Source organism: Drosophila kikkawai, chromosome 2L, assembly GCF_030179895.1.
Source record: "Drosophila kikkawai strain 14028-0561.14 chromosome 2L, DkikHiC1v2, whole genome shotgun sequence".
NCBI classification, from domain to species: Eukaryota; Metazoa; Arthropoda; class Insecta; order Diptera; family Drosophilidae; genus Drosophila; species Drosophila kikkawai.
In genome coordinates, this window is record NC_091728.1 from 21832745 (window position 1) to 21846008 (window position 13264).

Below are 13264 nucleotides of genomic sequence, written 5' to 3' on the forward strand. Positions count from 1 at the left end.
GCAAACATTGGCGCTCTGATGAGAGGTCGACCGGCTGCTAAAACACCCAACCTATTGTTTACGGCACTGATTGATTGATTACATTTGATTATTATTTTTATAATTTGAATTTTTAGTATTGATTTATGTTTATACTTTTATATATGAGCTTTTTTGCAATAAGAGGAGACACTTAGAATTTCCAGGAAAAACAATTCTTTAGAAAACTAGAGTGACTTTTCACCTTCATATTTCTAAAAAAAAAAAAAAAATTCCAATATTTTTTATTAAAAATCAATTTTTAAAATCTCAAAAATTCTCTATGGTAAACCATAGAATTTCCCATAAAAACATTTCTTCAGAAAACCAGAGTTCCTTGCCAAGCCTTTGTTATCTCTGAAATACATATTTTAGTTAAACAAGAAATAAAAATTCGCTGTAGTAATAACACCTGTTTCAGACGAGATCATTAACCAGTTAATTCATACTAAACAATAAAGTTTTGTGTTAATTACTATATTAACAATTAACAATTAATATCTATGTTGACAATAGCTGGTATTGGCTGTAAAGGGTCTCACAAAAGATGGTCAGTAAAGAGGGAAAACCGGTATGTAATATTTTATTTATAAAGACAAAAATATGTAAATATTTGTTTTGATAATGATTTATTTAACAGAGTAAATAAAGTTTTCATTTGCCATATGGAAATATATGTAAATAATGTCGAAAGCCACATTCGTAGGTAGTCAAAGCAAAAATAAAAAAACGTACATATCTAGAATTGGTTTATTGTTTTTAAATAAATGTTAACCTATAGCTCTTTTCTATGCCTATAATTTGCTGATATGTTGATTTTAAGCATTTGCTCGAATTCCAGATATTTAAAAAAATAATAAAAATTCTCACGCTACAAAAACAGTAGTCACTTCCGTAGACAGCTTTTAAAAAACACGAATTTCAACGGAATGACAGGAACTATTTAAATGAAATAAATTTTAAATATTTATCCGTTTATGTCCGTTTCGTATGCTTTTTATTTTTATCTGAAATATGGTGTAGTTTATTTTATATTTAATTTGTAAACTTTGTAATGCAACTATATGAAAAACAAAGGTTCAAGAAAAATGTAATTTTTTTACCGAAGTTGAGATTTCTGTCAACATTTTTTTTAAAAGCTGTTTCCTCTAATTTTAAGTTATATTTTTTCGTATAGTAAATTTTTTTAAAAATTATTTTTATTTATTTTAATTATGTTTAAACCTTAAATAAATACCAAATATAACAAAAACCAAAGCACCTGGTCACACTTGGCGTATATTTTGTTTTGTTACCTTTTGTTATTAAATATTACTATTAATATTTGTAAAAAAAAACAAATAATATTACAAGAAATACTAATAATATTTTTAAAATATTGATATCGATATATTGCCTTCACGTAAATCTATAGGTGGTATCGATAGTGACATCGAAATACTGTCATCGCTAGCTGCCGAAAACAATAACAAATAAAACAAATTTAAATACTCCTGGCCACAAATGGACGACGGCGAGCTGGTCAAGCTGATTGAAAGCCACAAGATCCTGTACGACAAGGACAGCGCCCGGAGCGTAAAGAATGCGGCGCTAAAGGACGCGGCCTGGAAGGCAATCTCCCTGAAAATGGGCGCCTCCGAACGGGCCTGCATTACGCGCTGGAAGAGCATCCGTGACCGATTCGGCAAGGAGTTCCGACGCTTCCAGGAACGACCCGATGAGCCCACCTACTGGGACATGTTCCCACGCCTGCTCTTCCTCAAGGACCACTACAAGCAGGGCCTGGCCAAGAACGAGAGCCTGGACGGGATGCGATTCGCGACGCGGGAGCAGCGACGAAGGCCAAAGGCAGATGCAGAGCAGGAGAAGCGCCGCAGGGGCGAGGCGGAGGAGGAGGAGGACTGCCAGGACGACCTGCTCAACGAACAGCTCATCGAGCTGGTGAAGATGCATCCTGTGCTCTATGACCGCCACAAGATTCGGGTCTCTAAAAACCTGGCGGCCAAAAACGAGGCTTGGCGTAAGATTTCGGAGAACCTTAATGTTTCAGGTAAGTCATTCCAATGACCAAGATCTACTTAGCCCTTACCTTCTCCACTTTTACAGAGGAACTCTGCTATAACCGCTGGAAAAAGTTGCGAGACCGCTTCGCTCGGGAGTATCGAAACCAGCAAATCAACCAGGCCACGCCCATCACCTGGCGGTACTTCAAGGAACTGCTCTTCCTGGGCCGGCACTTTCGCAAGGGAGTGCCGCTGATCCTCGAGAATATCAAGAGACGTGGGCGACCGCCCAAGTCTACCAACTCTCCCTGCAATCCCACGAAGCAGCCTACAGTCATGGGCATCTCGAGTGGCGAACAAATCTGGGGCGCTGACTATCCCTACAGCACGGATAACGACGAGCTGGAAGATGAGCTGGAGCTGCCCTATGATGATAACGAGGAAATCGAGATTATCTCCGAGGCAGAGCAGACCACGCCGTACGACTTTATCCTCACAGAGGCCACGCAATCACAGGTCTTGGAGCCACCGCAGCAGCAGCTGCAGGTCACCACCACGACGCCAGCAACGAGCGAGGATTTAGTTCATCATCCCGCCGTGGAGGTGCTGGCCTCCGTTGTGGATGATTCTTCACCACCACCTGCCACATCCGACAAGCTGCTTACCACTGTGATAGCCAACATGGAGACAGTGCTGCAGCAATCGAGGGAGCTGCAGGCTCAGATTCAACAGGAGCAGTTGGATCAGGAGAAGGAGCAGCGCCAGGCTCCGCCGGAGAATAGCCTTCTGGCCAAGGCTCAGATGCTGCTGGACGGCCTGAGTCCCTTGGAGCGCTCGAATGCTGAGCGCAAGATTGTGCAGTTTCTGTGCCAGTGCCAGATCAAGGCTCTCGATGGGGAGGAGATCGAAGATGTGGCGCCCTGCCAGTTATTCAGTTGAAGAAGTGTGGTAATGTTTGGGGTTCCTATTAGTTAATTGTGAATAAGTATTATAAGCTGAAAATAATGTTCAGTAAGACTAAGTAATTAAGAAATAGAAAGCATTTTTGTACATGTATATATCGTAGTTTATTTTATTATATTTTAAATTCGGTTTTAAGCCACCAGTGTTGCACAATTGGAATTTATCTAACCGACAACCTTCCTTCATCGATAGACAGTGAACAAGGCGCGAATTATTTGAATTTGGAATCGGTTAATCTTAGTCAAAATCAGAAGCCATAACAACCAGACGAAGAAATAAAATCACGCCCACGCCGGCACCATTTATTGCAATTAATAACGCTCACTTACGGGTCCACGCACACGCAGCGGCAGCAGATGGATAAACAAATCGCAAGGCGTGCACTTGGCACTTGGGATGTGCCAGCGCCAGAAGACTTCGAGTCGCTTAGTTGCCGCCTCCGATTCACACGGTGCAGTTGCCCAGATACAGATACGGATTCGAAATCGGAATCATTGGTTGTGCGTCAAAGAGAGCCGCCGAAAAATTATTGAAATAATAAACGGGTAGCGCTTTTTAAGTGCCTGCGAATGGCTTCTGTTTTCCCGTTCTTCCATCGACCATAAACTAATTTTGTGTAAATAAACGAAGCGCCCGCCGAAGCGTTTGAAGTTCTGGCTGGGCTGCCGGATTCCCCCGGGTGGAATGTGTAGAACGAGTTGATACATGAAAAGCGTGCGCCTTATTGTTGTGACACCTGCAGAACCGCCCATCTCCCATCTGATCCCCCCCTCGTACCGCCTCACCACGTGCTCCTTGTGGCTGTCAGTGGTGCCATTAGCTCAATCATCGGCATTGGAGGCGTTGGTGGTTGCCGGTGGTTCCTCGTGCTGCCATAACCAAAGCCATCGTGCCATCCCAATGCCGTCTCCTTTTGGGTGACAAGCACATGGGTGAGTACACTAAGAGAATTAGTGGGATTTATTTAATGTGAAATATTTAAGATAAAACTATTTATTATGCTCCAATTGCATTTAATAATAGAATGTTTAGTCTTCATACATATGTCTATCCCTGCTTTCTATTTATTCTTATTTTCCTAATACTTTATCCAGATTTTCTTTGTTACAAATTGTATTTACATTCAAGCTCATCGCTCAGTGTAATGCTCCAATGTGTGGCAAGCTGACAGTAATTCATATTCATTCATCCATCTCCTGCTTGTGGAATTTAAAGCTCAAATGCAAATGTCGCAGCGGCATTTAAAGTTCAACAGACCTTTGACCTGACCTCGAAGCACCTCTCCTGCGAAGCTGCCACTTTGTCACATCATCGGAGGTCGAATCATCAATCACCCACGCCCAGGGATGGGTTATCCAAATCCACCCACATATGTACATATGTATATGCTGCTCAGGCCCTGCTACGGGCAATTGTCTATGAAGAGAATTTGTATAATTGCCAATTGCCACGGATTTACTCAATTGCAGAGAGCCGAAAGCTACGCTGAGCCAAATATTCAGCATACGCCGTGTGTGCCAAATTAATTGTAATGCATTGCGCCGCATTGCCAACTCACACACACACTCGCGGCGCTCTCCTTATACATAGAGCCAACATATATTTATATATTTACATATATATTTACACATATATTTATATATATATAGAGAGATTCGCATAACAATAAATCCAAACTGAACATTTTCGCCGCTTTGCACTTTCGAGCACTGCGAATTGTCTGTAAATTTGTTATGGCTCGGCGGTTGTGTGTGGCTGGGAGCGAGTGTGCGAGTGTGCGAATGTGCATTGTTTTTGGCAAATGCATGCAATAAGTGACTGCCTGTCGGTGTTCGCTCCTCGAGGGCTGTGAAGTAATTCGAATTTTGAATGAGCTGAACATGCGATTGAGGATTTCGGTAGCAATCATTCAGGAAATCAGCATAATGAATGGGTATTTCCCAAGTGTGAATACTAAGAGATTTAGTTTTCAATTGAAGCTTAATGAAAAGCAAGAAAAACTAGATTAAAAAAGGCTGTGGTTTATAAATTTTCCTATTAAATACAAGTCTTACTTTCATTTTAAAATTTCTATTTAAAGTTACGAATTACAATTACATAAATTTCTCTTAATTTTAAACGCAATAAAGCACCTACCTTGTTGAATTTTCCTCGCTGCCCTCGCTGTTGTTACTTCAACGTTACACACTTCGTATACGTGATGGGCAAACACTTTTCCATGTACGCACACCCTGTTACCCCCGGTAGGCTGCAGTGCAGCAACATTTTTTTTATGGCTCCGGTGCCTTGTACGTTGCGACATGTTTTGCATGGCCGAAAAACAAAAATACGACGCTGGGAAGCAAAGTTCAAACACTGTTGCAAACAATTTGCAATAAAATTGAATGCCCAACCAGGCAGCCCTGGCCAAGGCCAGGAAAAACTGCAACATGGCGGGGGTAGGAGAGCGCGTCCCAAACTCAATCATGTGGCCAGGGGGAGTGGGCCACTAAGTGGCACCCAACCTTTGTTCAGTGCTTTGAACCTTGGCGCCATTTCGCTGACCGACGCAGCCGGGCGCATAAATTTTGCTTCGTCTTTCTTTCGAGAAGAAAAGAGGGGAGGAGGAGGCTGCAGCAGTTCAAAAGACTCGCTTGGCAAAAGTTCAGATCAAAGTTTGGTCTTGTTCTTGCGCTTTTCGCTCCGTTTTCCATCTCGGCAGCAATGACCTACAAAACCATTTAAAATTTACGACTAGGAGGCGATTCTGCCTGGAGATGAATGAAGACAAACTGCAGAAATGGCCAAGGAGGTGGTCGATGCCAGTGATGCCTAACCAAAGAACAAAGCGATAAAACCATCAAATAATTGCAAGTACATATAAAAACGTGTTGAGTGTGAAGACAAGAAAGGCATTAAATAGGGTATAGCCTCAAGGAGGAAACCCCTAAAAAAGGTCATAAGTTTAATGTGAAGTTTACCAAGATTTTTATTGAAGACCTTTAAAGCGCCCTTAACCATCCTTTAAATTAAGTAAAGAGTTAAAACTTTAAGTACATTTCGGTAGGATAATTAAGAAAGGGAAACTTTCAAGTTAATTCCACGTTGTGTCCTTGAACCACAGCCTCTGTGAGGAGTAAACTCTGACTGGGAAAATGCATATTCCCTAATGGAATTAATGGCCAAGAAGACAGCACTGCTGCTGCTCCTTTCGACCTGACAGCTCTCGCTCGCTGGCAGTTTTCCGACCCGACTTTCCCAGCGTGGAAATTTGCGCCGTGTGTGTCAAGCTGTTTAATTGCACTTGTGTGCAATTACATTTAAGTAACTGAGCAACTCGTCTGAAGGAGGGAGTGCACTCTGCTGACAATTAGGCGCACACGCGTCCGCAAATGAGGGGAGAGCGGGCGGCCGACAGCCTGCCCGTTTTAATTAGGTTCGGCGGCACAGCAGTGCGTATGCGTAATCAGCAAGTGAACGCCATCATCACGGGGTGCTGGCATACGTCAGGCAAACAACTAGAGGAGAGAGTGCGAAACTATATCAATCTGCACTATAAATACAACTCGGGCAGGAGGTCCCGAATTATTTATATACGTACACACATTCCATCGCTCTGACTGCACACGAGTTTTGGCGATTTGCAATTACTTTGCTATTTTGGCAATGGCTTTGTCCGTTTGCCGTCGCTGCGTCTGTGTCTGCGTCTAGCTGTGCTTTCCCCCCCCAACGCTCTCCGTTTTCCGCTTAACCGATTTCCCTCGTCCCGGCAACGCCAATGGTCCATTGTCTGAGCACGCTTGGCATCGTTTCAAGAGCGCGAAATCGAATGCTTGTGCTCATTACTCATACGCAACGTGGTACGTAGCGGGAAAGCAAACGCGGCAAGAAAAAATAAAACTTTCAATGGGGTCATGAAATAATTGCTAAGCTATATGAAAAATTTTAGCCATGATTTGAGATTTTAAACTTTTAATTAGCAGATTAGCACAATGGATCTGAAAATAATGACATTTTATTTAATGAATTTATAGCAAAGTGAAAAATTCAAAGTTGGATTAAAATTCTATATATCGTCTAAGCAACATTCTTCAACAGTTTATTCTTAACAATAATTTAAATAATAAACACACCAACACATTTTTAAGTTTAATCCTGCGACTCCCACAATGTAACGCTAAATGTAATAATATTTTCCAACAAATTGTGTAATTCAAATTGCGTAAACACATATTATGAACGAAATTTATGCACAATTATCCCGGGGCATTCACGATAATCCCCTAAAATTTCCAAATTGATATATTGATATATATACATAAATAAACGAAACGAAACAGAACGAATGCGAGTGTTTGTAAAGACGGCAACTGCAAAAGTTAATTATGCGCAAAGTGAAACCAAATGTTTTGGCTCAAACAGCATTGCGGCCATTGCTTGTCGAAAGCAAATTGAATGTAAACTGAGAAAAATGAAATACGATGAGCAAGGGCAATCCATTTAATGGAATGGCCAACTGTCCGCTCGCCACGCAGAATACACGGAATACACAGAATACACTGTATACAAAATAGAGAATACATAAATCTACGGCTAGATGCTGTCTGGCCGATATAAAATATATCACAAAAGCATTTCAAGTGCTCTGACAAAGGCGCTAAAAGCAAATGGATAACCAAACGCAAACACAAACATATGAACATAAAAATAAATTAATCAATTTCATGTAGACAACAAAAGCCAAAAAAAAATGCGCTTTCATTTTTATTGCGAAACTTTCTCGGAGACAGGCATTGAACTTGACGTGTTCTTTATGTTTTAATGTTTTAAGTTTAGGGAATGGGTGTTTATTAAACAGGAATTTTTCATCTGAAGTAAACATAGGTTGAACAAAAATTAAAAATCAGGAAATATAAAGTTCATTCAGACAAATGGAAATAAAATATATTTATAGAAATATTAATTATGTTTTATTAATAAAGAAAAATAAAATTACATTTATTAAACAAAAAATGGGTAGATGGGTTTTTCCTAAAAAGAAAAATCGTAATAAAAGCCATATTATTTATATTTTTGTTACAATACATTAATAATTAATTATTCTTAAAAAACTTGTTTAACGAACCTTTCAAAAATATAATTAATATTTGAAAATATATACTTAATGAATTTCTTAGTGAAAAAAAAACAACCAAATACTTTCACCTTCCCTTTAAATGCTAATTGGATTTTCAAAGCTTGAATAAACTCTTACAAAATTTAGAAAAACACAGAAATTTATATAAATATAAAACATAAATTTAAATACAATAATATAATACATAAAATATAATTAAGATTTTATAACCATTGTATTTAAATATTACATTGCCATGGCTTCTATAATTGTAACAGAACCCATACATCTTCCTCAGCCAAAACAAACATTTGTGTCCTTAGAAAATATTTCAAGGGGAAGCCAGACAAATAGAATTCATTTTGGCAGCCAGCATATGCGCCGTGGTCAAGGCGAAGATTATTATTATTGAATATTTTATAATGCATTGGCCAGCGTCTCTCACCGAGATGGGAATATAAAGGAGAATAAATGTGTACGAAAACTCGCTGTGCAAAAGTTTATGGCACGAACAGTTTCAATGAGGCGCCGCCGCCCAGAGCCAAAAAAAAAATTGTTTTTTCGAGTGCGAGCCGCATTCAAGCACTTCGCCCCACAATGGGGCGGCAAAAGGTCGGGGGCGTGGCAGGGCACTTGAGAATCGGCGCGCGAATTTGTTGCCAACTTTCTGGGCAGCCGAAACGATGGCACCGACTACGAGTACGAGAACAAGAGCCTCTGGCTCACTGATTTCAACATTTTACATATCTGCTGATTCCCTGGCCCATTCGGGGAATTTATATTATTTATTTTATGGGTCTAGGTGAGGAAATATGGCACAAACTAGCTCTGGCTAAAGGACAATCATTATGTGAATGCGTTTCCGATTTGGAAAAGAATTTTGAAATATATTTGAGGAATTTTAAAGTATCGTTAAGCTTGTAAAAAGATTTTACCATATACTGTAGTCAAGTTAATGTCATACCTTTTCCTTTGTTTTTGCAGAGTATATGTTTTTTAGGTCTCTATATTTAAGCTGTACGTACAAAATTATGCCCTTTTTACAGGTAAGATTTAAAAACACTCTGTTTAAATTCATATTCACAGTGCTTATCTTAAATAAATCTTAATTTATAAGTCACAATCAGCTTTGAATGCTTGTTTTAAACCAATTTAAAGTTCCTTCACCTCTTATAAACTCCCAAATATTTATTCGGCAAATACCTTGCCATACTATTTACTTATATGAGACAAGAAGACCATTTAATACACACGGCAATCGGCTGGCAGTGTCTCTGTTTATACAGGTATCTATCTATGTTTAGCGTTCGTTCACGGCTAAGATCCCTCGTGATATTTTTCAATGAGCACAGACACACACGACAACCGACGACTGTCTGCTGGCTGTCCGAAATATTTATGAACCGCATTCGCATAATTATGACTTATACTCTTTTAATCTTTGGCCATTTCGCTGGCGGGCAACGCGGCGTATGCGCAACGCGGACTTTGACTGAGGCGAACATATGTGCCATTAATTTGCAAGTAATTAAAATGCCTTCAAATTACTGCAATCCAAATACAAACAAAAGCAAACCGCGAGTATCTTATGCTGAATGCAGCCCAATTTCGTTTAGTTTGCCAAACGAAACTAAAATACTCGTACGAGTCGCTGTCGCTGTCGTGTCAATTGCGTCATCCACTGCACATTGTGTGGCACACAGATTGTGCCAAGTTTTCAAATATAAATAAAAGTTATATGCGAATGCTTGCTCAGTTCGGCAGCAAGGCGGCAGCAATTAATGCAAAATAAAATGTAATTATACTGCCCGTTTAAAAATAATCGATTTAATTAAATTTAAAATTGCATTCAAAGCTAATTGAAAATTTAAAACACTGGCGTCGAAGGAAGGCGTCTGGCCGTGTTGGGTAATCAGCTACTTAATGCTTCTTTGCCCATGTGCTCTCAAGCATTTGGCAGTAATTGTTCCCAAGAAAAATGTCATAATTAGCGCCAAGGAAAATGGGATAAAAGAAGGACAAACAAAGAGAAAAGCAAATCCAGTTTTTAATTGTAAAACTGATTTGAATTTATAACTAATTATTATTATTAAAACAGAAGATAATGCTGTTAACTTAATACAATTTTCCATTTATCATTTAATCCCCATAAGAAAAGCTTGACTTTGGCTTATAACAAAACACATTCAACTCTTTAAAGACTGCCATTTAGCCTTAATACCCGACTTCTTGGGTATCGTTAAAGAAGCTGTGTGCTGCGTGACTTGGCTTCCGTAATGACTCCCGTGGACGTCTTTCAGCTGGCTGAACTTGGCCAAAGCTTTCCCGCTGAGTGTTAATTACCTAAGACCCATCCGCTTGGCCTGACAAAGATGCGGAGGAAATGGTGGGCGCAGGGAATGGCGGACGGAAGTGCATCGTCGAGGACGACAACGAAAACATTTCATGGCACATTATTTTTATTAATAATTATTTCACATGCAGACCAGACGGGACCGCTTGTACATCAATTTTACATGAGCAGAGGGAGCCTCCTTTGGATGAGTTGTCATGTGGCGGGACGCGGATGGGAATGGGAATCGGAATGGGAAATGGGATGTGGTTGGGTTCGGCTCGGTCCATGTTCCGGACACTGACAGCGGCCGACGACGTTGACGCAAATCGAAAATGCCAACTGTGCGCTCGGGTATCATTATTTCACTTCTGGCCCCTGGTGTCGACAGATACAACATAGTGTACGACTTTTTGGCTATATTTATTTGGGTTCGCTCTCGGGTCTTGGGTTCTTCGGGCTCTGCTTTAATAAGCCTTCAGGTGCAGCCGCAAATGAGGCATGAATTATTTGCGCTGCACATAGATAATTGTAATTGCGGGTTTTCTTTTCTGTTCCTAAAAATAAACGCAAATTTTTGGCATGAAAATTATGGTTTATGTAAGTCGCCGAATGCTAAAATTTTGCGGTATATCATACCATACCATAATGACGCTAATCCGACCCTTATCAATGACGTTCCAGTTCGGTTTCTGCGCCTCCGGGGAATATTCAAATCTGTGTTTTTCCCCCTCGCTCAACCGCTAATGACGTAAATAAATCATGGTATTTCGGGGAATGGAGAAGACCTTAAAGCATCTCAAACTTCCACCAGGAATTAGAGCTTATTCTGGCTTTTTGGTTAAGCCTACTCTCTCCCACTTTCCCATCAATTTCATGGCGTTTTTTTAGCCCGACCTGACACAATGTCTGGCAATTCTAACCCGATGCTGTGCGTGTTTTGATTTGGACGACCTTATCGACTAGCAGCCTCGTTTTTCCTCCTCTTTGGGTTGACATTTTTTCTTATTTTTTTTTATTGCCTCTCTTCCTGCTGGCAGGACATGTAAAAAAAAAAAAAGGAAAAACAAATGCGAGAATAAGAGAACTTGGGAAGGTTTCCTTTTTTATAGAAAACACCTAAAGAAAATTTAGATCTTTATCATTAGGATGAACTGAGAGCGCTTTATGAAGATATAACAACCTTTTTGTATATTCTATTATTAAAAAATATTTTTTAAAAAAACCCAATTAGTGTTAATTTATTTATATTTTATATAACTTCGATGTTTGTATCAAATATTTGCCTTTTTCAATTTATAAAAATATAAGAATTTTATTTATAAACTAAACAAATTCTTTTTTCAATTGATCAATTTTTAATAATAATAAAATTATAATTTGTATTTGGATTAAATAAAAAAAAATTGCCAAGTATTAATTTAAGTTTTCATATAAGCAATTAATTTTTAAAGTACCTATGTTTGTTTTCATTGAGACACTTGCTTTACATTTAAGTTCAATTACCCCCAAAAAAATATTAGTAAAAACATTTATATTTTTTTTATTTACCTTAAAACCTTTGTTTGTTTTTAATCAATTTTCTTTTCGTGTAGATAACAGTTTTCCCGCAGAGCTCAGAAGTTTTTCATTTTCTTTATTTTTCGGTCCTGTTGTTTGAACATTTCCTTTTGTTTCCTTTCGGTTGTGTTTGTAGTAAAAAGTAACAAATATGTGGCATTAATTTTTTTGTTCGCTTTTGTGTTTTGTTTTCAGACGCATTGAATAAAAAGAAAATAAATAAAAATAAGACACACGCACACACACACACACACTCATTGATACGAATGCGATGTGTATTAATATAAATAAAGCGCAAAAGTAAAAGAAGAAAAGTGAAAAAATTGCTAACAACCAAAAAACTTGAGGGGGCCCCCCTTACACCCCCTCGCTTTTCACTTAGCACGCCTGCTTGTCTGGCGCTGTCGACGTCGACAGCGAAGTCGCTTCGCACCCACAGTCGCGTTTTATTGTTTTCCGTTTTCCACGCTCATCGCTCGACGCTCGACGCTTTCCCGACGCCCACAAGCGTGTTCACCTTCTTTTTTATGAATGAACGCGAATTTCTAGCCAGCGGCAGGAACAACAACAACAGCAGTCGGACGCGTGAAATGTGCAAATGGAAAATCACTTAAAAGGCAACAAAAGGCAAGTAACGCGAGCATAAGAACCTGGTCATAACGCCCACTGCCCTCTTACATTTCCCAAGATCCACTACTGCTATTAGGCTAATGAATACGCTGGATTTGGCAACAGCAAATGCCGTCTCACAGCTGATGTAGTTTTCTAGATTTTAAGCTGGTTTACAAAGTTTTAAGAATTTAAATTAGCAGTGAATTTAATAGTTTTTAAACTAAAATTAAAGTGTATGAAAACCTATACTAAATAAATAATTATACTAAATACTAATATTATAATATATAATAGGTATAAAGTTATATTGAAATTGACTTTTTTTGGACTTAAAAGCTCTTTTGTGTCCCTTTAAAAGCCTTAATCTCTTTTTAAATACACTTATTTTACCCATCAATTTGTGATTCACTCTTCTATTCCACTTAAAAAGTCTTTAAAATGTATTTAAATTTAAAATTTTCCCTCAATCTGAATCTGTATTATTAATTATAAACTAATTAACAATTTATTAAGTCATTTTCTTAGGGTTAATTCAAATAATTGCTGTTTGCCAAAAAAGAATTGAATCTGAAACGTTTCTTCTGTGTTTGTACTTGACGAAAAGTAAACAAAAATCTGTGCTCAACCGCGATTGCGGCTTAAATAGTTTTCCCAGCCGTTGTAATAGCCTGCAACCGCTCT

At 38.9% G+C, this 13264-nt stretch overlaps 1 protein-coding gene across 1 annotated transcript; it reads left to right on the forward strand.

Moving 5' to 3' along the window:
• Nucleotides 1-1457: 1457 nt before the first annotated feature.
• On the forward strand, nt 1458-3077 carry LOC108073613 (uncharacterized). The gene is made up of 2 exons (XM_017165305.3): nt 1458-2068; nt 2125-3077. Exons 1-2 carry the CDS (start codon nt 1522-1524, stop codon nt 2958-2960), a joined length of 1383 nt encoding a protein of 460 aa, XP_017020794.1. The 5' UTR covers nt 1458-1521; the 3' UTR covers nt 2961-3077.
• Nucleotides 3078-13264: the final 10187 nt, after the last annotated feature.

Bases quoted from the DNA above. Each gene is read 5' to 3' on its own strand.
- LOC108073613 (XM_017165305.3), top strand. From the start codon at position 1,522: ATGGACGACGGCGAGCTGGTCAAGCTGATTGAAAGCCACAAGATCCTG. The intron at 2,069-2,124 runs GTAAGTCATTCC...CCACTTTTACAG, and splicing joins GGAGAACCTTAATGTTTCAG to AGGAACTCTGCTATAACCGC.